This window comes from Ylistrum balloti, unplaced genomic scaffold (genome assembly GCF_031769215.1).
Source record: "Ylistrum balloti isolate Yb309-2 unplaced genomic scaffold, AGI_CSIRO_Ybal_v1 Utg371004, whole genome shotgun sequence".
Lineage (NCBI taxonomy): Eukaryota > Metazoa > Mollusca > Bivalvia > Pectinida > Pectinidae > Ylistrum > Ylistrum balloti.
In genome coordinates, this window is record NW_026782560.1 from 130,601 (window position 1) to 157,344 (window position 26,744).

Sequence of the window (26,744 nt, forward strand, 5' to 3'; positions counted from 1 at the left end):
TCTTGCTGGAACTTCCTGTACAACCTTTCCCATACACTAACACGAATATCATCAAAGCATGTTGGTATGTGACAAAATTTGACCTCCGGCAAATACGAGGTAAAGCCAGCGGTGATGACCAGAACCACTCCTCGCATTTCTCCCTCATCAAATTAAACTGGCTTTCAGGCTGTTCAATACTACTGGTGATACATTACAGCATATATACACAGAGTTTTCATGTGTCAAATAAAAAAAATTCTTGTTCTGGAGAATGGAGTTCATGTAATAAATTTCAGAATTCAGAAAAATTAAATAAAACTGATCCAATTGCAGATGGAAGGACATTATACAGACTACGGTACATAATATCTGACTATAGCGGGGAGGAGATTGGACAGACTACGGTATATAACTTTTGACATTGACCGTAGGGATGGGGACGGACCAGGACATGATTTTAGGTCAGATACCATGTATGTCCTTGTTGAAAGGATGTCTACACTTAATGCTGTAATCGTGGTGTATAGTTATTGTCTCGCCACATCCGCAATGACCATTAAAGTGTCGACTTTTATAGAAAGTTTACCAAGCTGTCAACATAATACCCTTGAAATGAATTTATAGAAAACACAATTTAAAGTGACCATGATAGCAATGTGTGTGATTAAATCATTGTAATTAATATAGTATCACGATAGATTTATTCACCGTGCAGTTAATATTATATCCTGATATTTTCGTCCGGATATTTTCAGGACAATGCTACATTACAGAAGAGGTGTATTACTATATAACTTGTATAATATATGTAACACTGTTTTTGAAATCAATATTTACCGAACAAAATTTCCAGCAATATAGGAGAACAATTTCATATAATTAGAGAAAAATATAGCTCCTTTTCAGAAAAAAATGAAAATATCCTTACCATCTATAATAAACTATATTCAAGCTAATGTAAATTGAAGTAGTAACTATTTCAAATTGAACTACCAAATTCTCAAGATTTCCTGAACTTTTATCCATCACTAATATCTCGTGTGTTTATATAATCGGAACTGGTCCGTCATCCTGTGCCTGCCTTATATGTTATTCTGTGAGGCCTACGTTTTCCTTCCTTGGCTCAGATTTATCATCTTAAAACATCCAATCCTTACATAATTCATATCGCTGTAACAGTTTTTGCTGTTGTCCGTTGTTAGGAGTTGCTATCAGCCTCTGCATCATTCCTCTATCCCCTCTCCCCCCGTGTGTAGCTTTATCACCAACCTACCATTAGCCATCCTCTCTCTTCTTCCCGTTATTAATATCTCTTCATAAAAATGCCATCAGTTTTTTTTTTCTGTGACTTTCACTGAAATGCATATCTAAGTCAGCTATAAAACAGTGTGAAATTGAAATTCATTTATCTGCCTGAATAGCCTACTACAATGGCAAGACATCAGCTTAAACTGGAAGTTGTTATAAAAAAAGTGTTACCCATAGTGTGTTGTCACAAAGCCAAAGTTATGTCTCTCCATAATTACCTTATAATTACGTAGGTTTTTTTTCACCAAGAAACATGGGCAGAATCGTCAAAGCAAGTCAGAGGCTACATCAAATGTATAATGAAAGGTTGATAATTTCCAAAACTTCATAAAACAGTTTTATCACATGGACCAGTGGCGAACTTAAGATACTGATCATGTAATTACATACTGTCTCAGAACCATTACACCCAGCAGAGTATGAGGGGTTGAGGCATTGATTCTTTGCCAAACCTGGAGCACCACTGCACAAGTGTTGGATCTATTAAAGCCAAGCTTAAAATAGTGACCCATCTAGACAGAGGGGTAGACCCTTCACCAGACGTGCACAATCTGCTAATAATCATCACTTCATCAGGCAACTATGCCTAACGTGTTCTTGGTCAAAGGCACCTACAATTCCAACGCTGGCAGGAGAAATTAGCCGGTTCCGATTCCAGGTCCATGAATGCACATGTATACCCACATCAGAGAAAGATACGTGTCCATTTATTTCCACAGATATGCTTAGAATAACACATAAGCAAGCGCTCCTAAGGTTGAAGATTTAACATACATGATATAAATTTTACATTTTTTATTTCTACTAACACAGTGGGTGAGACCATGGTCTCCTTCCCACATCTAAACTGGAGAAGCTTATCTTTTTAATAAGTGTGCATCAGTCTGTTATCCAAGTGTATGGTGCTTTCATCCTGCGAGTTGTTACAAAAAAATTACTGATGGATCAAATTGAAAAATTATTTTCAGAGCAGGACAAGCAGGCCGCTGCCCTTTAAAAACTTGAGAGAACCAGGTCACAGCATCAAATATAGTAAATGATTCATTTTAAATGGTCAACAGCAGACTTTTTTTGTAAGTTAAAAACTTGAAATTTTCATCCTACATTTTATTAGCACCACCACATAAACGTTCTAATCTAATTAAGTTAGACTGGGATGAATAACTTGTTGTTAACAATTATGGTGAAATGAAATAAGAAAAAAAAACAAAGAAATTGAAAAAAAAAAGAAGAAAAAATAAAAAAGACTGCGACTATTTGTCTTCGAAAATGTTCAAAGAAATTAAGATGAAAGTCTTCGAGAGAATGACAATTGAAGGTGCAATTTTAATTTGATTGGATGTTGTGTCACAGCAGGTCAATAGAAACATGATTAGGGATCCGATGCGGATCTCAATAAGTTTTTATTCCAACTTATTCTCTTAACATAGAATTGACTCATGGACATGACCTTTACCATTACTACCCTGTAAAACACAAATTGAATTATTGCTTGGGATTTCGCCGAAGAGACAAAGTGTCGTTCAAGAAAACCTTGTAACCACGTTCAATACCACAAGAACAATAATGGCTTCCAAAAAAATAGTGACCAAAACAAATTAGCACTTTTTGTCTATAATTAGGAAGATTAAACAATGGTGGTTTCCTAAGACATGTAAGATTACACAGCTGTACCGTCTACCAGTAATGTACAAAAACTTTAGAATTAATTAATGTTTCCTTTTTTCTTTGTTACAACAAAATAGGAAGCTTACAGACTCCAGTCCTCCAAACAGCGACCTGCAATACATGACCTTGGTCTTAAAAAATTGACATCATTTATGTTATCTTCAAAATCAATGTGGTAGAATGTTTGTTACCTCTGGTCATTTTTGGTGTGATAGCCATCAATATGATGACTAATATATCAATGTTACCTGCTACTTTAATTATGATCAAACAGTCAGTTGACTTTTGAAATGTCATTTTTATCAGTGGTTACATTACTGGTCACTCTTGTTTCACTCCTGATTAGTTAAAGGTCACCATGACACCGGTCACTTTTTCAGTCCACATTGACACTAGTCAATGCTGTTATACCTCTGACTAGTTGAAGGTCACCTTGCCGGTGGTCACCTGAACCCTAACGTAAGACGGCTAGGTATGTAGACAGATAAGGGTAACCTTGTCTACAGTAATGTAAGGCTCGTCCACTATCTAGAGGTTTGTCATTTGCCAGAGTTACATAACTGCTGTATGTTTAGTCTGGTCGGAGGGAAATCTTCTGGCTCTTGCCCTACAGCGAAGGTGTTTCCCATCAGTGCCAAAGAGCAACATGGCAGAGCCCCCATCAAACAGGCCCCTTATCAAGGGGTTCCGACATTCATTCCAAGCTCTACTCAGAATGTTGGTCATTGTGATAAGGAGCCGTCATTCCCAATTCATCTAATGAGCGCTGGTGCTAGGGATATTTCCATTATGGAGAAGTCTCGGACACGTGGTTCCTATCTCTAACATTCAAAAGAGAGGAAAAAATCTGTCCAGTCTACAACTTAATGCTGAGCAGAAGCTGATCTATTTTTTATATAGTGCAGGATTTTAAACAGAAAGTTTAAACCATTCTGTTTATACGCTGTTTGTCAGGTACATATCCCTCGGTTAAAACGAGCATCCATCAGTATGATAGACGGGTCTGTAAAGCAATACCAAGCCGAGGTATTTCTCGGTTTGTCTAGGAACTTATCTCCCTAAATTCTCATCACAAGAAAGGCAATCATTAGCCATTCCTTATGCCACTTATCCAAACCTAGGAAGGTTTATGTATTAATAACTTACACCATTCCACATCCCTATATTTTTTTAATCAAATATGTAGCTTATTAAATATTTGTATTAAAGCTTAATCACTGAAGCCTTTTGGAGCATCTTGCTCTGGCCGAGGTGGTCAATATTGTTCCCCTTCTGGTGTAACGGCTCGGCGTTGGGTAAACCTCCAGGGAAAATAGTTAATGTAATCAATGGGTGCAAGGTGAACTTCTGTCAATATTCCCGAACAAGGGATGCAATCACGGCATCCAGGAAAATGATGAAACAAAGGCACGGCCACATGCACTGGCCACTCATAGCTTCAGCTTAATGAATTAGTATTAGGTCAGAATCGCAACAATCTCAGCTGTAATAAGCCCACTGCCAGGTTTTGTTGAATTAAAGATTATTACAAGGACAGCCAATCAGAATTTTAAATTACTGGCAAGATATTTCACAGGCTGCTTTTATATATAACTTGCATGCTCAGAAATATAACTCCAGGCTTAAAGACTATTTAAAAAAACCTCACAGACTATGAAATATTATGCTTACAAGTAAGGCTGTTTTGTCGACTCAAAAACTCATAGACTGGTTAAAATCCCCTCCTTTTTTTGTGTGTTCCTGTTTAAACAATTTTCTGTGATAGACAACTTGCAGACTATTATTGTTGCGTTTTTGTTGTTGGATTAAATGCCCCCATCCTTACATCGGTCAGACTGACCGTATAATTTGTCAGAGAATTTCTTAGCCCTATTGAAGTAATAAATAAGACTTGTGACTCAAGAGTCAACGTCCGTCAGACTTTGTTTTGTAGACGAGTTCAAACCATGTCTCAAGTATTCTCTATCCTGATATAAATGTCTGTTTTCTTGTGCTTAAGTCTTGGCCAGATTGCATGGAGACTGGTCATTCCGAGCGATAACAACTTTGTAATTTGTAATCTGTCCGGGACGCCATGTCACATGATGTGATTTTCAACATACCAGTCATGTAACAATGATCCTATCTGGACATCTAAAATTACATACTCCTGACATATATTCTTTTGTAACGCTGTCGAAAAAAAAGTTTATCTTTTCATAAATATAAACCAAGACATGGTATAATCATATCACTACTGGGAATTCACTTTTGGTTATTGAAGATGTGTGACAAATATCCAAGCAGGTTTCAGGGAGTCAGCATGATATCACCGGCCAGGCAACAATCCTCATTGAATTGACACCAAACTTTTGACGTATTGGCTGGAATATTGGAGGGAATCTTAGACAGAAACACATAAAACATTGCAAATCACTTCAGTCAAACAAAAAGTGCGTGAGCCATGCAGGTGTAGGAAGCTAGCCTAATACAATTAGTGCGCTTACAAGTTAACAAAATGGACCGATTTGTAAACTGCTAAAGGGACCAATACTGCCTCTCTTCCCCGCAGCCAAACCAATATCACATTGTTATGCAACATGGGTCAGAATCTCTATACTAAACCGATCAAGTGTTGCAGTTCACATTAGGTGTGCAGTTTTCATCTCAAAAATCTTCCACTACATTGGTTTCGGGGCCTGTGCACCGCATTTAAGTATCCATAGCAATTTACATATCTATTAAAACTTCAGGAGAAGATTTACCCCAATCTCATTATCCCTCATTCTACTTCTATTTCTTGAAAATTCAATTTTTATGTGTTTATAATCAATTTAAAATTCAAAAATTGAATTATGTATGCTTAAAGTATCTGGCAGTTTTGGAGGGCAAAGTCAAGTGAAGCTTGTAGGCTATGAGGAAGAGAAGCGATGGTCCATGCTGATTGCTGGAAGGATCAACGGATTCGAGCAACTCGCAGTCACGAAATAGTTCCACCAGGAGAATCAAAGACTCTTCACATACATCATATCACCCTATATATACAGCATATATATACAGGATGTGGAGTTTTCATTTAAACTTCAATATAATAACTGTCCTTTCATTTTAAGCTTTGTTTACCACAGATTTTTGCTGCACCGATGGTCAATATAACTAGGTTTTACTGTACCTTATCATCTTGCTAGAACAGAATATCTAATGGAGGTTGAAAGGAATTGTTGGGTGTCAGATATAAAATCAGCACCAAAGCAAATGATGTGTCTAACAAAATGGGTCTTTTATTCTGAAAGTTTCTAGTATGCTGCCAATAACAAAACAGATATAATCAATTGTCTTTGTGATAAACAATCAATGGAATTTTGTTTTCTAAAGATCTACACAGGGTTATTCTCACAAAGATTTATTTTTGTGTGAACTTTGTGTAAAATTTTAGTTTATTTTTTGGTGAAATTTAACACCATTTGTAGCAAAACTGTATATCCAATTGGATTGAAAATTAAACTACTAATAGATGCTAAGCCTTGGAGTACACAGTTGAGATATACACGATTTAGGCCCAATGTAAGTACATTTGACTTTGAGGATACAAATGAATCATGGTTATCCCCATGCTTTAACCAACATGATCATACTGATACAATCAACACTTTTCAATATGCAAAATTTTCATTTGATCCTGTTAGACAAATTCTGTTTGACTTGTACAGGTATATAGATTTTTTTTCTGTCGTCAGTACACAACATCGCAGTTAGTGCGTGAGGACATGCCTGACACGATATCTGTCAGTATGTACAAGTACATATCAAACTGAAGCTTTGCTAACTGTGTGGTAATAATGTCAGCGAGTCAGTTGGACCAAAACACGCCTGCTTGGCCATCAGTAATTATAGTTTAATGAATGTTTTATGGAATTTTTCTACAACAATTTGTTTGATCTTGGCACTTCATTTATTTCTAAATCATGCCATCTGTAACAAATGGTGTGGTCTCAGCTGATCGATAAACAGATGACAGTTTTGCACCTGTTTCGAATACCTTGCCAATGGTCTTGGACCGCTAACGGTATCGTTATATGAACCTCAGGACGTCTAATAATTGTGATACATATGTGGGAATATGACGATGCATTCCCAACTAACTACATACTACCACATTACAAAATAAATTGCCTTTCAAATGTGATCACCTCAACTTTTTATGATAATAACATATAGAAATTTACACTAAAATCAAAACCATGATTCGAATTTATCTACAGATTAAGAAAAATGAAGGGAGATAACTCCAACAGAAATAGAAGAAGTATAATATGTATGGTATCCTTTCTCCTTAACATCAAATTCTGTCAAAGAATGCCATCAACTAGCCATGTAACCATTTGCTAGAACATGTGCTTTTATCAAACATTCCCAGTCATTCTCATTAAATAGGATTGTTTTTTCTCTCTATGTAGAAGCAACTTGCATTCTCTGTGATAATTTAAATTTATGACAGATATTGTTTTGAAATGGATATCGTATTCAAATGATATTGGTGTTTAGAGAGTAGTCTATCAAGAAATGATTTTGTCTGATGTGGTCTGGTCACATAACGTCTGTCTGTTGTTTTCTAAACTGCTATAAACATCCAATTGATGAAGCCAAAGATTAGTAAAACAAGATTCAGAAATAACATACCTGATTTACCAAATATTCTTACTGCACGAGGAAAATGTTTTATTTCTTGGAAATTCTGCACAAAGAATTTTAAAAAAAAATCACAAAAAGTTCACTTTAAATCAACAGGTAAAAACCTACATGTAGTTTACTTTCTAAACCACACATCTAACAACATGTTTCAAAGTTCGAATTTTCAAAGTACATGTATCAAGGTGATTCCAAGATCAAGCTCCATTTGGAAATAGTTACGTAAACATGAGCTGTGTATCAGCGGGACTGTTTGATTTCCGATTATGACACTCTCAGGGAGTACTGTATTGATAGGAAAAGCGTAGAAGACACGCATAACATACTTAAACAGAACTTAATTTCTTAGAATTCTTTAGCCTATTAGGGCCTTTGGAATAAGGGATGCTATCCTAAGTGATAATGTGCATTCTAGTTTACCCTATATGATGTGCTGGATGGGAACACTGTAATTCCACTGGTCTTTTGGGGTTCTCGATGATGTCATTTGCTGTTTTTACCATACTATTTTTCCGAAGCAAATTCCAACATTTGGGAGGGCAAAATTGCCAATGACTAAAAGGGAATTTTGCAGCAATAGATTTGAACTTAAGATCTAAATAAGAAGCTGCACAAGAATGAATGGTGGGCTTGTGTAATGCCTTCTAGTCACAGCACTGCAGCCTGAAGACGCACTGTCGAGGACTCTAATGCTTTAAGTCACAGCAATTGCAGAAGAATGGTGACTTGGATGTGTTGTAATTATTCTTGTTACCATGATAAATGTAGCCATGAATAATTTACTCACATCAGGGGAAAAACTAAAACAAGGGAGCACATTTCAGTTCTGACTGAAAAAAAGTCTAATTGTTCATTCATACTGTTATAAGTAAGGTAGAGGAAATTGATATCTGAGGAAAGCGTGTTTAATCTAGCCACAACTTTATGGTCACCTATATAACAAAAAAAATCAATTTTATATGACATAATCATTGCATAAGATATATGTTAATAATGGACTTTTTGTGTTTAATCTGGAGGAATGCCTCTTGTGCTTGCACTTACCTTTGTATATACATTTTTTATTGATGGAAAAAATTGCTGTTAACATAGTATTTCTTCGAGAGACAAATTCTTTGGGGGTAAAAAAAACAGAGATCAAAAAACAAGTTTTAAGACCCTACACATCCTTTAAGAACAATTATGAAGATAGGGATTGACCCCATTGAAAACTAATACAGTAACATAAATTATTGATCATTTCAAACACAATAGCAGTCACCAGAGGAGACCAGCGTAAAGCCACTCCTCACAAGGCTACATCGCAATGTCCTTTGCTTAAAATTTAAAATCAATCATGTCACTTGCAAAAATACCCATGCAACTTTTCTCTCCCCCAAACCAGCTCAAGCTTGATACGATTTCGATGCAATGACAGGTCACAGCCTTGGAAATTGGCGACAACGGAGCATATAAACAGCTAGTAATCGCCAAGGAAACAGCCATGGGGACACAACAATGTTTGTAGTGGGATCCAATAAGATTTGTTTTCGTCAATTCGGCAATATAGCTGTCCATTCCGCTACCCATTGTTGGAACTGCAGCGGGCTGAGCTAAGTACATGAGGCTGCTGCGCCTTCCACGTAAACCAGAACCGGCTCTGATGCAGATTGATACTTAGTTGTTTAAAGCAGGTTTTAAAACACTAAGGAAACATTTAGCACAGAGTTTCAAATCAATGAGGAAAACATTTAACAGCTTTTAAAAACCATGGGAACATTTTCAAACAGCTTGACTGTATTTCGAGTGTAAAGACACATACAATCTACATCATTTAAATTCTTAAAATCACCCTTTCATTCCCACCCGCACCCATCAAATAGAAAAAAACAAACCCTGAACAAAACCAATTTTCTTATGCTGGAATCCTTCAACCAATCACTTAATCTGAAACACCTCTTAATATTTCTGTTTTAGTAACCAAATTACTGTAAATTCTTCCTCAACCTTCAAAGTTCTTTATTATATTTATAATTTTCAAAAGTGAATTAAACATTTTTCATCAGTAAAAATCCTTTTATGTATTTCTTTAGTTGGAATTTCAAATATTCATCAAACAACATAAGCATTAATAAAATCAAACCATTCTGATGGATGATTTACAATGAATGGATATTTACTTACACCCATGTGATTAAGAGAATTAAATGAACAGATTTGAAATTTTACTTTCTAAAGCAAATCTCCACGATAATTTCGGACTTTTCCAATATATATTTACTGATTACTTGATATTTTTCTAAAAAGTCCTCTTGATTTAAGTTTTGCCCTGGAAGCAACTCAAGAAAATATGGACTTAAGGCTAAATGCTACCCTACACAAATTCTGTAAATGGTTTATGTTAGGGTGATCTCCCTTAAAACAAAAGAACTGCTACAGTGCTGGCTAAGCATGCATTACTGTGCATCACTCAAAGATGTTATAAATTCTGATATATTTACATATGTGTCATCAAATCCTTTGTGCTTATAAATGTGTCATCTATTCCTGTCTCTTTACAATGTTGCATCACTTCCTGTGCATGTATACATGTGTCATCAATTCCTGTGTATTTACAAATGTGTCATCAATTCATGTGTATTTACAAATGTGTCATCAATTCATGTGTATTTACAAATGTGTCATCAATTCCTGTGTTACCATAACAAATACTGCTAACTGATAAGATAATTCTAGATTATGTATTTTACAGATTAATTTGCATAAAATTCTTTTGTAAAGGAGTTGTATGTAACAGATTCCTTACACTGTGACATCCTAGTCCGTGTAATAGATCCCTTACACTGCGACATGCTGGTCAGTGTAACAGATCCCTTACACTGTGACATCCTGGTCAGTGTAACAGATCCCTTACACTGTGACATCCTGGTCAGTGTAACAGATCCCTTACACTGTGACATCCTGGTCAGTGTAACAGATCCCTTACACTGTGACATCCTGATCAGTGTAACAGATCCCTTACACTGTGACATCCTGGTCAGTGTAACAGATCCCTTACACTGTGACATCCTGGTCGGTGTAACAGATCCCTTACACTGCGACATGCTGGTCAGTGTAACAGATCCCTTACACTGCGACATGCTGGTCAATGTAACAGATCCCTTACATTGTGACATCCTGGTCGGTGTAACAGATCCCTTACACTGTGACATGCTGGTCAGTGTAACAGATCCCTTACACTGTGACATCCTGGTCAGTGTAACAGATCCCTTACATTGTGACATCCTAGTCTGTGTAACAGATCCCTTACATTGTGACATCCTGGTCGGTCTGTATGTTAGCAATGCAGAGTAGTGGCCAGTCCTTTATCAGTGTAATATATTATTTACACAAGACTGTATTATATACTGACAAACAGGAGAGAAAACATGACAGGGCAAACCAGGTGGGGTGACATGTACGTCCTGGTTACGTGACAGATGGTATAATAGTGTCCTACACATATGGACATCATCCTGGCTCAGTGACAATATCCACCAGATAAGTGAGTTCATGGTGACCTTGGCCATATCTCCAGGTGACCAGTGGTATCTACATATCAACCCATATAAGTGACCTTGGCCATATCTTGAGTTGACCAGTTTGGATCCCAGTAACATGTCACACTGTTCTAAGATTATCCAACAAAACAAATACAACCTTTGTACTTAAGATATCTAAATTTATGGTCAAGTGGCCACACCAAACTGATGTAAAACACATTTCATCCAATTAACTCGCTATAGTTTTCAAGCAGAGCTACTCCAATACACAAGTGGCAGATTTATCAACTGTCAAATTGTGTTTCTGAACAAAAAATATGGTCACTGCTTATGTATTCAGGTGAGTGGACCTATATAAGGAAATATTACAAACACTTTAAACAGGATTGAAATTAATAGTATCTGATTTTCAATCAAATTTTTACCATTCCAATTTCACCATACACAGGTTCCCTAATACAGAACTTTGCATTTTAATCACGTACCTGATTTCTCCTGAAGTTAATTAATAAACCGTAGACATTGTATTGGAGATCTGATAAGCTGTAACTACCAATATATACTGTAAACATTTAATTATAAATTCTGCAGAGAAATCTGGAGAGGATCACCTAATATTTGATCTACACGTTCTTATTTATGCCTGACATAACACTTGTTATCTAACCATACAGCTGATTGTCCCCACTAGTTAATGGGCTTCATAGATTTTCTCTAGTTCAACAAAAACTTTATCAGTGTACATTATAATGTTATTTATTGTACAGTGTACTGACTGCCCACAGTCATGATAACTAGGACACACAGGCCACCAGACTGCCCACTGCTAAAGTTATTGGAAATGGGGCAGACTGAACCTGATAAAATCACCCAGGTCGGTCAGTGTGAAGTACAGATACTGGTTCTGTATCTAGGGGACAATGTCAACTTCATAATATACCTAGGTGTGAATTCAGTAATTAAAGTAATGGTCAGTACAGTCAGCCTAATAGACAATCATATCTAGTTGTAAGGTATCAGTGGTCAGCGACTGGTCAGTATGCAGTTCTATAATGGTCCATCATTTGTCTGGTCAGTATGGATCAATATCTTGGTTGCCTGGCCTGAAGTGACCTCCTATTGGTCAGTATAACACACTGACTGGGACAAAGCATTGGTGGTGGGTCAGTGTGGCACTGATAGAGATAGTCTGGCCTGATATGACCTACAGTGTAGCCAAGATTTGGTCAAGAAAATTAGTGTTAATATTGCATAGCCTTAGATGACCAAAAGTTACCACCAGATTAGTGTAGACAAGACCAGGAAAACCATATTGAGATCATCTTGCCTGAGTTGACCCATACAAACAGGTCAGTGTGGCCCTGATCAGGAAAACGTGTATTGAGATTGTCTGGTCCAAACTGACCCATACTAACAGGTCAGTGTGGCCCTGATCAGGAAAACGTGTATTGGGATTGTCGGCCAACTATAGGCTAAAACATTCCTTATGTACACAAGGCCTAGTTTTACCTGGACATACCTGTGCAATGCAAATCTACTGGTCCGGCGTTATATTCAGAACAGGTTTTAGCTAGCTTATGACCACTGTGATACCACACATAATAGGCGACAGTCTACGTTATCGCTTGTAATGAGAGCTGGCAATAATTGGGTTATTTAGGGACATACAATGACTCACCCAGGTAACTCGTTAGATCACCCGGTCAATCAGGTGTATTGGTAAGGTCACCTTGGACTTGGGGTAGCTGACCACTCGGTCACGCACGTGGTCAAGGTGTCCTGTCCCAGAACTTCACATTTAATTCGCCTATCTAGGCCATCTATCTTGGTCAATGGGAGGAATATTTACATATCATTTAACACAGACGGTTCCTTTAGAATAGGCCGAGATGACCTCCTGTGTATAATATCAAGAGCAATTAAAGTATTTGTCAAGGACCGAAACCTATCGTCACGACCATAATTTATAGATATATAAACCTACACATAGAATATTCTAATTTCTATACTTGGTATCTAATCAACATTAAACAATATGACAGACAGTTGATGTTGCTCTTGTTGGTTTTTGTTGTCATTGATGATGTTGTATTTTGTTGCTTTTGTTGTTGTTGTTTTTGTTGTTTTTAATGCTGTTGTTTGTTGTTGTTGGTTTTTGTTGTCATTAATGTTGTTATTGTTGTTGTTGCTACTGTAGTTGGTTTTTTGTTGTTGCTATTTATTGTTGATTTTGTATTCTAGGCAGAGTACCAGGTGTATCACCTGTATAACTAATACTGTCTGTAGAGGAAAGGCTAATTGAAAGGGAAGACCTGGTCTAGTCTGGCTGTTGGGTAGAGTTTGTATCAGTGCCCCGATCTCTTGCCAAACCCGAGTTACATCATATGTTTGGGGGGCTCCACCGTGTGTGATTCACCTTCAAGCTTCTAGCTGATCCCCTTCTCATAAAAAATTGGTGGAAACTTTTCCCCTGGCTAGCATCACTCAGCCCAACTGATATCTCTACCTTCAGTATCTCCTCTATCATCTGATTAGGGCTCTTTGAGATGTATTGCTTCACCATCCTTTTCTCCCCCACCCCTCACATTTTTCCCGAGGTCCACGTTGTATTATTTACTTTCTAGATACCTCCACTAAATTGTTATTCTTAGTAGGAACAGATAGATCATCAGATTGTCCCGCGTGAAAATCATGACCATTTTGTTATTGACGCAGGTGGAGTTATCTGCTAGAATATGTAATCTCCTTCAGAGTATAATATAAAATACATTCGCAAAGAAATAACTTTCAATTATGAGTTTCTTTCATCTATTAGGATCTAATGTGCAATCCTAATACTAGCATTCATCTTAAAAGTCTTGGACAGTTCACCTCAATCTCACCTTTCACATTAACATAAAAGTGTACATTTTTAATAGCGTAACACATGTAAACGCTAGCTTTATGATGCTACAGCCAGCTGTGTACACTTATGCAGAGCTATGTGCAGTACATGCATTTTCTGTGAACTAATTAGCTAAGGTAGCGGCTAGTAAGGCAGATGTGGACCTCAGAGCCAGGGGGTTTGACATTAGGGGGAGGGGAAGGGAGGGGGGAGTCTCGGAAACAGAAGGTTCGACATTGGTAGGGGGCCCTGACAGTTAGAGGTTCGACATTTGGCGGAACCCCGTAGAGCCAGGGGCAAGGGGTTTGACATTCGTTGGGATATATATTGACTTCCACAAATGAGACTCAAATAAAACTGTGTGTGGTTTTAACACACATTTAAAAGAGCTGGATATGTGACCAGTGGTCAAGAAAAATTTGACCAATCAATCATGGTCAATCAATCATGATCAATCAATCATCGTCAAACAATCATGATCAATCAATCATGATGAATCAATCATTGTCAATCAATCATGATAGAGGTGCAAGATGCAGTATCAGACCTAATTAAATGTTTTGTGTACTAGCTGCTTTGGTAACAATATATAAGTCAACATGACCTATACAAAAGATTTGACCGCAAATTTCCTCAGATTAGTTAAGTCTAGTGTGTGTTACTCCCACACAAGCGGCCTGGTATGCATGCCTTTAGATTGGTCCAGTCTAGCATCCATACTCTTGGACTAGTCTGGCCTGCGTGTCTGGTATATCTTCAGGACAGCCTAAAGGAAGCTTTTTCCCTACTGTGGAAGTGGTCTGGCCTATGGTGCCATTTACCGGGTATGTAGATAGATTTGGCGAGTGTGAGTTTGCCAGCGCGCAAGGCCACAAGCCAGCTAGAGTGATCATACCGTCCTACAGTGCTGTCGGCCTCTCGTCCTCCTCCCCTCATATGTAGGAGGGGGAGGGGGGCATGTGGATGAAGCAACTGTAGCATGCCAACGCCAGTGAACCTCCGTTTGTTTAATTAAAGATGGCCATTACTATGATGGGAACCAGACTATATCATTACGCCCTGTATATTTTTTCCAAATGTACACAAGCACATGTAATAAGTATGAGGCTTTTATGTAATCGCTGTGCACAGTATTAATATTTGTGTGTATAACAACTGTCATGTGTACAGACTGGCCAAAGAGTACAGCGTTCCACAATGATTCCCCCCACCATCTCCCCCCCCCCCATCCCTTCTCTCAGCTTTCTCCCCAATGATGACGATGGCTTTCATCAATGGTGAGATATACAGACAGGTTCATCAGAATATTGAGTGATAATTTCACGGGTCTTACATGACATAGGACATCCTGTGAGAATCTTGTAGTAATATGATTCATTACATCTCTAGATCATCAAAAACACCAGAAACGTGAAAAGTGGTTATTGAGATGTACTGGTATCTGTCATTAAGGTATAAATCATTTTTCCATGATGTCTCACTATTGAAATTAGCTGAAGATCTTCTTTTTTTTAAAATAATTCATTAATATATATAAAGAATTGTTAAAAAATAAACCCAAAAAGCATGGCCCCCAATTTGATGTGGATAGCTTCATTCTGTATTTCAATAAATATGTGATTTATCAGACACTGCCCAAACTGGATTCTGGAGGATTTGACAATCTGAATGATTTTATTTCAATTCAGTCTTGTTTAGAGAGAAGTCTAGTTTAGAGAAAAGTTTTGTTCAGACAGATGCTTGATTTAGACAGATGTCCTATTCAGGCAAATGCTTGATTCGGATAGAAGTCTGGTTTGGAGAAAAGTTTCATTCAGCGAGATGCTTGGTTTAGACAAAAGTCCCATTCAGACAAGTGTTTGATTTAGATATAAGTCTGATTTAGACAAATGTTGATTTAGCAAATGTTAGGTTAAGACAGTTTCCTCCTAGTAACCAACATTCTCAAGATAAGTATAATTGAATACGTCATAAATCAAATACTGCGATACAGTTGGTTGTCTATTCCCTTATAACAATATTGAAAATTCCTTTGAGATGAGGAAAAGACACTATAAATAAAATACTGCCACTTACCTGCTTGAAACACTTACCTTGGCTTAAGAGCCCACCAATCAGAGAGACGACTTCTCATGTCCCAAGCCTTTTTCTAATATCATTTATACCTCACACTCTCATCTTTATTTTAAAATGGTAAATAATTTAATTACATATTTAAAGTAAGCCGCGACAGGTAATGGAATGATGGCAGATGTCTGAAATCGTACCAGAAATAATTATAAATTGATATTTTTTGGAAGCTTTCAATTAACCTACATTTGTATCTTCTTCACAAACGTGATCACACAACACTGTGAGACAACTGTCAATATCGTGCTAGTACACTTGTCAAGAATTGTTTTGAACTTTAAAACTTGTTTTTGTGAATGATTAAGTTCAATTTTATTTCAGCCGAAATTACTTTTAACACAAACACTGAACACCACTGGATAAAGTGTGACAGTCAACACCTTCTTTACCTCGTTGGTCTCGTCTGTTACATCAACAACTATACTATCTCAAAACAATCTGTTATGGCTTCAAAATCTTCGCAGTATTCACAAAGAGGCTAAGTCTTCCTAATACAATTTCAAACCTCCACCAAACGTTACCAGGTTTCTTCATTTTATCTTATATGTTCATTATCTGTAATTTCATTTTTGAAAATAAATCTAAAGCACTGAAAATGGAAACAAAGTTGGACAAATGACAGATAATGCACTCTGAACAAAGATGTATTTCAGTGAATGAATTCTTTTATTTCATCAAGTTTTTACAATTTCTGCATAAAAATAATCTGTGATGTATTTGATGTCATTTACCACTTTTATCTTTAAAAACAAACTTCTGCTTATGAATCGCGACAAAAACTGAGCACTGAATCTTTTCCAATGTTTCCAATGTAGATTTATGCATTGTCTGTGTTTGGTTTTTTTATTTTTGTTTTTTGTTTTTTCTTAACATGGAAATGGATTGCTTTCGATGCAAAGATACGATTCCCCCATTTTTTGTTGTAGTTGCTATGGATTGTTTCCAATCAAGAACTTTAGGAACAGACATGATTTAAACAGATGGTTTACTTACCTGTATTTGTAGTGTTTGACTCTGCATCCACAACCTTTCGGGGCTTGAGAGGTGACCGGGATAATTTTTGTTCAAAGAGCTTGTCCTCTTCCATGGGGCTGTGACCATTCTCCTCCTTGATTCTCACGTCCTTCAGAGAGCCGAGTGAGTCAATGGAGGAGCGTGGCGATTTGTTATTTTCGATGGCCTCTTTAAGAGAGATGGGGGCAGAGATACTAGTCCTTTTGGAGCTAATACTTCCGCAGTGTTGCTCCGAGTCTGAGTGGGGACCATCCTCATACTCTGGCGAATCCAACACGTCAACAATTTTCTTACTGCACTTGTTGACCTTGTGGCGTATGAATTTGAGTATATCCTGTAGTGGAAAGCTCGTCTGGCACTCGCCACAGAGCAGCAGGTCATTTTCTTGTTCCACTGTAACGAGAAAAACCGTAACATTAACTATAAGTTATCTAGAACCTTCGAAAAAACCAATGATTTTGGAATCTTTTGTTTTGGGCTAAATGAACTATTCTATGACAATGAAAGACTAAAATTTTTATATGTATCCAGCCACATCCTGATTTGAAATATTTTCTGGAAATGAAAAATCTGGATTATCCTGGCAGATGTTTGCATTCCTCTGTTAAAATGCCACAGATTCAATACATTGCTCCTCTTGAAATCAGTTTGTGGTTACAGAAGAAAAAATGAAAATTCAACAGCATATCAATTATACAGAATTCCCTGAAAGCGTGTGAGCATCAACGTCAACCAGATGTCTTGCAGACAAACCGTTTCAATTCCACAATGGATATAAAATCTAAAAAAAATTCTCTGGATGAATTATTTTACAATGTCTGGAATCATTGAGGTGCCTTTTATGGAAAATATCATTCTTATTCAACTAAGAATTGAAATATCAAATGCTATGTCAGACCTCTGTAAGACAAGACTGAGTTTAAGCTCCAAGAACACTAAATCAAGAATGTTTCCAGACAGACTCGTTCCCGTTATCAATCAAAATCAATTCAGCTTTTTCATGACAATGAATAAATTAATTTTTTAAATGAATTCTGATGTCTTTTTGAAGTGTTAATTTCTTTGAAATCACAGATCAAGCTGTAAATGATTTAAACATCACTTCGTACAACTTCAATTCAATTATTGCATTTAATATTTAAACTTTTTTTGTCAGTATTTCAAATGTAGTTTAAATTAGCAAAATTAAGCAAAAGTCCTTTTTCAACCTAGTCATAATTTCTAGAAACGAACTATTTCATCATCAACCCTTTTTCTCATTCACAAACAGATACCAAAAAAAAATACACAAACTAAACAATGAGGTGGTAGCTTTGCATCCGCCAAACAGTCTTAAGAGTATTGATCATATAGACAGAACTGGCATACAGTCAACCCCAAAACATTTCCAGGAATATAACATTGGCCTACCTCTGAAAATAAAACATCATTTGATATTTTAATACTTTCTCTCAAAACCAAACTGTACAATCAGGAAATGAGCAGGGTCAGAACGGAGACCGGTTTTTCTTCAATTTATTTCTGCAAAGTTAGTGCATCGTGCATTGTATTGCATGCCTCGCCACTATTGTCTAGCGTTAGCTTGCTGATGATTACAATACAAGAAATCCCCCAACGTGTGCTTGCTATGTTAATGAATCGTCTAAATCACTCCCCACTAGCTTTAGTGGTGTTTAAATATGGGTCTGTAGTTTGTTAAGTTTCTATTCGTAATTTACGATTTTCAAGCAAATTGCTTTATAAATTGATACAATATCTTGCAGGAAATTTCCCACAAAGGCCACAAGCAAAAATAATTTGAAATTTATCACCATCTTTAAAAGATACGTTTGAAAAAAGCGGGATTAATTTCGAATATGTGCATTCCATTTCCACATAAACTAAGGAGACCTAGTTTGGTAGGAAAATGTTCAATTCCCAAGATTGTACAATGTACTCGCTGATGTAAATGTATTTATGCAGTAGTGGCATGTTTAGGGTCCATTTTTACGATTACGGTCAAACCGTACAGAGAGGCTCTGCGTATCCTTCGATTCATAAGCACCAGCATCAAGATGTTTAAGATGGAAGATAATCTTGTGGTCTCAAATAAAGGATGATGAAGAAGAGAAAAATCTGATACCATTATCTACATACCATCTATACTTATTTACTTTATATTACGTTTTCCTCTTTCATAAATCTTTCTGTTGTTAAAATTTCTTGTGAACTTGTGAGACATGTACCCAGTAATTACTTTTAGTTCATTTAAACACCTATTTTCACATCCATGTTTCTTAATTTTTATTTAGGTTTAAATTGGCATATTCATATATTTCCTTTTTAATTGTAGCAATACAAAAAAAAAATATCCTGGTCACTTCAGTTATTTTTTTATCAGTAAAATTATTCAACTGTTCCTATGCCGAATACTGCCAAATCCAGAGGTTAACAACCAGACATCGTTTTTCCAGTCCAATTTGTCTTATTGAAAATGCATGACCTTCAAATAACTGTCAACAACACGCCAGTCACTAATCTACCCTTACACCATTTTCATACCCGATTACCTTTGCCACAAATGAGCAGAAAATCACAACCAAGTGTATCCCAATAAAATCAATATACTTGCGATCTTTAATGATTAGAAATCCTTCAATTTAGATTTTAATTAGCGTGATACAGGGCTGCTGAATGGCCTAAAGCATGATAGCTTTGTAAGTCGCCCCCTTCAAGGAGGGACCCATTAGCCTTAGCATTATCTGCATAATCAAAGTGAGCTCCAGAGTGATGACACGGTTTCCAACCAAATGCGCCCAACCTCGCTGACCTAACCCTGGTGTACAAGTGCCAAGAAAGAAGAGTTTGCTTCAATATACCCATATTAATATTTGTTATCTGGGCGCTCTCGGTTGGTGTGAAGATATCCGGGAGAAGGAGGTGGATTTTTCTGCTGCAGAAACTGTTCCAGCGTAGGATTAATGAGGGTTAGTTTTTGCACACACGGACTGGTAGGAGAGGGTGAGAAATGGGTTCAGTTTATAATCCTATCGGCAAGGTCAAATGTTTTAGCACAATTATAGCCAAGTAAAACTGAGGTAAACAATTGTACAATAATCAAGCATTAGTGTCATTTTGGTATTTACTTTTCCATTCTGTGAGCAAAAACGTTAGATAGCACCTATGGAAAGACTATTAAATTTCATCCCTTTAACCTTCAAATTTTGTTAGACATATTATCCCTCAGCTTAGAACATCAGATATGCTGACACATCACAGACAAGTAAACCGTTACAAGAGAAGATCTCAATACGTTACAATTCAAAATTAGATTGGTTCAGGAAGCAGGTCAATCCAAGACACATAACAATACCACATATACGTAGGTGTATAATGTCATCAGATTCTACAGTGTTTTAACCTGATATAAATCTGATGTGAAGTTTAACCCGATACAAAGCAGATTGAAAATCATCACCTGACACAAACCTATTATACTGTCTTAACCTGACACAAACCTTATTAACTGTCTTAACCTGACACAAAATTTATCAACTGTCTTAACCTGACACAAACCTTATTAACTGTCTTAACCTGACACAAACCTTATTAACTGTCTCAACTTGACACAAACCTAATAAACTGCCATAAACTTTATAAACTATTTCGACTCAACACAATCTAATCTGAAGATGCCCTATTTATCTGATACGATAACTGTGTTAGTCACTGATTCATTGATTTCTTTAATTACAAATAAATACTGAGAATATTTGACATTATTAAATACTGTTAGCTCTCCCGTACACACACGAAAGTCAAGTGCGTCTTTCTGCAGTGGATATTGAACTTTATCGAAAATGTGTATGGGCCGTCGTGCAACCGACCTTATGTTCAATGAATTATAAAAAAAAAAAAAAAAACAATAAAAAAGTTATGATACGCTGGTTTGGATAAATGTTGGGATCGTAAAAAATGGGATGAATTCCCAACACACTAGAACGTATAAATAAAGAGAAGGATTCGCTCTGACATCCATCATACCAGCCACTGATATTTACGTGATGTATTTATACACTGATTTCTATAGAGACACCTCTTATTGCATCTCCGGTCTAGATATCAACGATTCAAGTGAAGTCGCCTGTTAATATTCAAAGCTCCGTCAATCAATCATTTAATACTGGGCGGACGAAATATGATACAACAGATTCTAGTAGCATATGCCAGTCAAAAAAAATTACAATGCTCAATTCTGTACCCATCTACTTGTGATGTTTTTGCCTGTGAAACGTTGTGACTTATCACTCACACTGATATGGTCATGTGACTTTGCTATAGGTCAACGGTCAGATGTGCCGATGTTCAGATGAGGGACTGGTAGCAACGGCTGGGGACATAGCAATTTAATTCCAGCAAATGGTAAATGAAGCAGGAAATACAGAGTGTAATTTAAACTGTGGACAATTTTCTGGAGTTAAAATACAAAGGGAAGTGCATACAATAACACAGAACTGTCCCCATAGACTTACAAGCCATACTTTCACACTAAAAGACATTAAAAGCCCAAATGAAATGAAACCACGGAAATGGATAAATTTCAAAACATTGCCACTTTATGTCATACGAACAGATTTTAACCCTGTTGATTAGTAAAGAATTCGGGAACGAAGGACGACAGCATCAATTCCTAATTTGAAATTTTACATTGAAAACAATGGACATTGTAATAGCTTTAAATCAAATTAATCAACTCGATAAAAAACGAGCCATGTAATTACACTAATGAATAAAAAAAAATCCAAAAAAATAATTGTCCTATCTATTACAGTAAAATTGTCTGATTATTTTAATGTATTGGGTGAAGCACCATATGTATGCTTGGAAATGAAGTGATAAGCCCAAGGCAAAAAAATAAATTTTGAAAACTTATTAAAATGCATTGATTGAAACAATTGTGTAACAAAATTTAAAATATAAACCAGCTAGTTATTGTCACTTATTATGAAATGAAATAAGTGTACTTACTATTTCTTTGCCCTTCCTCATTTACATATAGGATAACAATGCAACAATGTGAATGCAATGTCTTCAATTGACCATTAATGTCACATGCTTCGATACATGTTACGGTGTGGAATATTGCGATCCTAGAGCAACAGACACCACAACTGCACAAGAGCCAGGCAGAGCTGCACAGATTCGTTCCCGACATGGATAGATTCGAGGTCAGAATGAGAAACAAACGCATACACTAGATGATATTGTTTGGTCACTTGATATATGCAAAACGATAAATCATTATTGGTATCATTTTAATAATAATGCCTATTCAGTGATCCCTGTCGGTCATCTGAGTGGACAGTCCAGTACACATGGGTGGCTGGACATTGGAGATTTCAGCCAGTCAGAGGTGGCCATTTCTGACTTATTGTCCTTAATTGTTTCTCAAAGCTTGACCGGCCATGCCAGGCCAAACCCTTATCAACAGGCATACCACAACACTAATGTATTCACAGGCTTGTTTTTTAACTGATCTGATCACCATCTAGAAAAAAAAAAAGTTTCTCATGTAAATTTGAGAGGCCCTTAACTATAGGGGCTATTGTCCAGCTTGACCATTAAGGGCAGTGAGTGTCAGGGAGAGGTCATTTAGTGTCACCTCAGGTCAATGCTGACCTCCAATAACCTCATCCACAGGTTCAGGCCTTGGAGTCCAGTCTCAGGCTGACCAGGTGATGCTTGACCGCTACATATCTCACAAGTCTTTAGTAAGCAAATCATTCTGTATGAGTTTGACTTTGCTACAGGTTGTTGTCTAGCAAATTCACACAGAACCAACATATAACAATATATGTGAAAAAATTTAATAAATTTTGATCTTGAGTTTTGAAAATTGAAAGCTCTTTACAAAATACCTCATATTAGATCTGCCCTAATGTGAAAGATCAATGTCCAAATTGCTTACTGAAATGAAGGTTTGGCACTGTGTTCAAGGTATTTTTATATATAGATATTATGATGTAATGTGTATATTTTTATGATGTATCATCTTAATTCCACTTTTCTATAAACAGCTGTATACAAGAGAGTAGATTCATTTTGGCACTTGCTGCCACACATATTGACCTTTTCAGATGACTGGGTGTGCCAAACCTATCTGACTGCATGTCCAACAAGTCTGTCCAAACCAGCATCAATCTAGCTATGGCGCAGCTAATTGATGATAAGCACTTAATTGTCTGTTTAGCAGGCTGTCTGGACAGGATCTGGGTCAGCGCTGCCTCTATATTGATTGGTCAGTGTTTATGTCAGATTATACCAGTGTTTGTCTGTCATGCTGGGTCAATAACTGCACAGCAATCATTTAGCGCAATGTAAATACTGGCCAGGTCATTCATGACCAGAGTCCAAGACTAGGACGCCAAAGCCCTATATTACAACTCATGCAAGTAACAGCAAGATTTAACAAGCCTAATGGTTTACAGTCAGAGGTCCATGTTACAGCCCAATTACAGCAATTGTTCTCCTATGAAACAGCTGAGTTACAGCAGCAAGTGTCCAATATCTAATGGCCCAGTTAAAGTACAGTCCAATATTAGACAAGGTCCTATATGTTGGCCCAATTAAAGCCAAGATAGACTAGAACCTATATGTTGACCCAATTACAGCCAAGATAGACTAGAACCTATATGTTGACCCAATTACAGCCAAGATAGACTAGAACCTATATGTTGACCCAATTACAGCCAAGAGTGAAATACTTACATAATAACTGTACATGTTAAAAACAGGCTTGTTATTCTCCTCTTTGTATTTGACACAGAATATGTATAATATGCAACCGTTACAAATTGTAAATTGCTTGTCGACATTGTGCAATATTTTTAGTGTGTCTGTTTACGGTATTTCACTCGATGATTAGTTTGAATTTTAATTTATACCGTTGTTTTATAATCACTGGACAACATTTTAACCTACAGGACAACATTTGCACATAAAAAATTAATTTTTAAAATTCAGATTTTGTCCCATGGTCAGGTTAACAATAGCAAATGAATTGTTAGTACATAAAAATCTAAATATATTATGTTGTTCAGCTTAAACATATTTGTTATTTCATAATATTATTTTATAAACATTCTATTTACAATGCATCAAGATATTCTGGTTTTATTCCTTTAAAAACACTCAATTTAAAAGTTCAATGCTAATATGTAAGGGAACAGCAGTTCTAATGGTACAGTACCAAATATATAGACATATGTATCAAATCTTGATGCACATCCACCAAGAGATTACATTCTATAAAACTGATTACATTCCATGAACTAATGAAAGATCTGTGATAAAAATAGCTGATTTTCTAATTTCAATGCAAATTTGTCTCAGGTGACCCAAAATCTCATTTAACTTCAACTTTTCATATGTTACAGCATTCTTAGATTTTGTATTCAGATACTAACATGCCGCAAAGTGCATCAAGTCGTTTAAAATCTTTCCACAATTCAAGAACTAATTTTAAGATTTTCAATAAATTAAGTTCTGAAATGTTCAAATTACAGGTACATGTATTTAAAAGTCTTGGAGTGTTTCAGGCTTGAGATTAGTTTTGTATTGAAGAGGGACAAAATACCCTAATATAACTAAATTTCATTTGTCGAAAACAAAAGTATATTTCATTCGAAAGACTCTGAAAAACAGCATCCATTCTTGAAAATGTAATAACTTTAATGAAACGTGCATGCGAGAAAAAGTGTTCCAATATTTCTGTCGACTAGTATGCCATATACATCTCCTCTCAGAAAGGGCTTCAACCTAAATTGTGTCTCTCCTAATTCTACCAGGACGTCTTATGATCCGAACATAATCCTGATGGTACATTCTCTTTTAATTCCATAGCAAAATTTGCATCAATAGTGGATTTTTTGTATCCGTTCCCAACACGGGAATTGATGTATATGCTTGTAAAATAGAAACATCTTAATTTAAAAGATATGGGCTGAAATATCACAGCTCGGCATGGATTTAACTCTAAAAGAAGCTTGCAAGCTATCGCAAAAATATTTTTTTTTTTTTAAAAAGGTGAAGTATCCCTCGTTAGATTATTTGGCTGCAGAAGAACCTGCAAGAAAGCCATAGTTTTATTCCAGTGTGTGAATCCTTGAGGCTTTGTTACAGAAACTAAATTTAGAGATCAATACATGGAATCTGCTGCAGGGGAGTCTCCATAGACTTCAGTGCATTTGAAAACCAAATCTTTTTTAATGTAATCCTATGTGTCAGGCACACCACCCTTTCCACCATTGGTACTTCCTTAGTTTGAAAGACACCATCGTCACACAATCAATATTCTCCACTCTACCTATGGGTGACCAAGACAGAAGGCTGTTGAGCCAATTTTGCAGTTTGGAAAGAATCGAACATAATGAAAAATTAAGAAGAAATGAGTGTAAGAGGTTGTTATCTAAGCGCTCTAAGGAGATTGAATTGCTTCTCTGAATTTTGCTTAACAAATAAACGTCCTTCCTATACAAGTGGATTGGACAGAAAGTTACAAACAAAATACTTCAAATCATGCAACTTGGGGAAAAAAAATTTAAAAAAAACTGTGAAATGAAATTTTCAGAAATTGATTTTGCCCCTGGTTCTTTGCAGATGTAGATTTGGTAGAGGAAAGAGTGTTGATAGAATCACAGTCATAAAATATTCCGCTGCAAAGTCCATCACTCTATATCAGTGTTACAACACATATCCTACAACTACCTATCAAAGTCGAGCTACTTTGCCACAGAGTCTCACAAAGGACTGCTCTTTGGTCACTTAATTTTATTGTTTTTGTTTAACTTTTTTCACGTGAACAACTAATGACAAAATTATATTTCATGGCTTTTTTCTCACTCCATGTCTTTTAATTAACAAGTAGTTTTATTATGTGAAAACATTTCAAAATCCAACAGAGATTTCTTTTTATCAAATACATGTATCTGGAAACTGGAGTCGGCAGTTTGCTTCATTTCCTCTCTGATCTTAATATTTCAAGGCAGAAAGTGATTTATATGAACATGTAAAAGGATATTGGCTGTCCAGAATCATTAACCAGTAAGTGACAAGGATCAAAATGCCTAAGAAATTTGGACATGGGAAAAATGTACAATATCATATCTTTTCCCAGACCTCAAGTGCCCTAGCCACTGGCATTTGACCAGTGTCCAGTAAATGTGGTCAACTCTGGTCACCTGTGTCCTCACCTCTTGACCGTCAATATACTACTCTATTCAATCTGATACTGGCAAAAAATAAGCCCTAATACAAAGAGGCATTCTTAGTGGTCAGCTGGGAGTCAGACCGCTACACATAAATTGTACAGGTATTTTTTGTGGTTTCCATGTGAATTAGTGTCAGTGAGCTCATTGTTCCATATTTGTGTGATAGCCGATGGTCAGTCATTCGGTCTCCTTGGTCTTCTGAGACCCACTTAACATTTAACACCCCAATCAACACTAACATCATGTGTGGTAGTCAAAATAATTTCAAAGCTTAAAATTAATTTGATATTTCTGACACAGAATCAATAAAACCAGTTTTCA

The 26,744-nt window shown here is 36.5% G+C and overlaps 1 protein-coding gene across 1 annotated transcript in view; it reads right to left on the reverse strand.

The window, feature by feature from the left end:
• LOC132560041 (B-cell lymphoma/leukemia 11B-like) overlaps positions 1-26,744 on the reverse strand; it is a 97,417-nt gene that overhangs the window by 36,970 nt on the left and 33,703 nt on the right. The window contains exon 2 of the mRNA XM_060224698.1: positions 17,155-17,568. Within this exon, the coding sequence (XP_060080681.1) occupies positions 17,155-17,568 (414 nt within the window). The remainder of the gene's footprint in view (positions 1-17,154; positions 17,569-26,744) is intronic.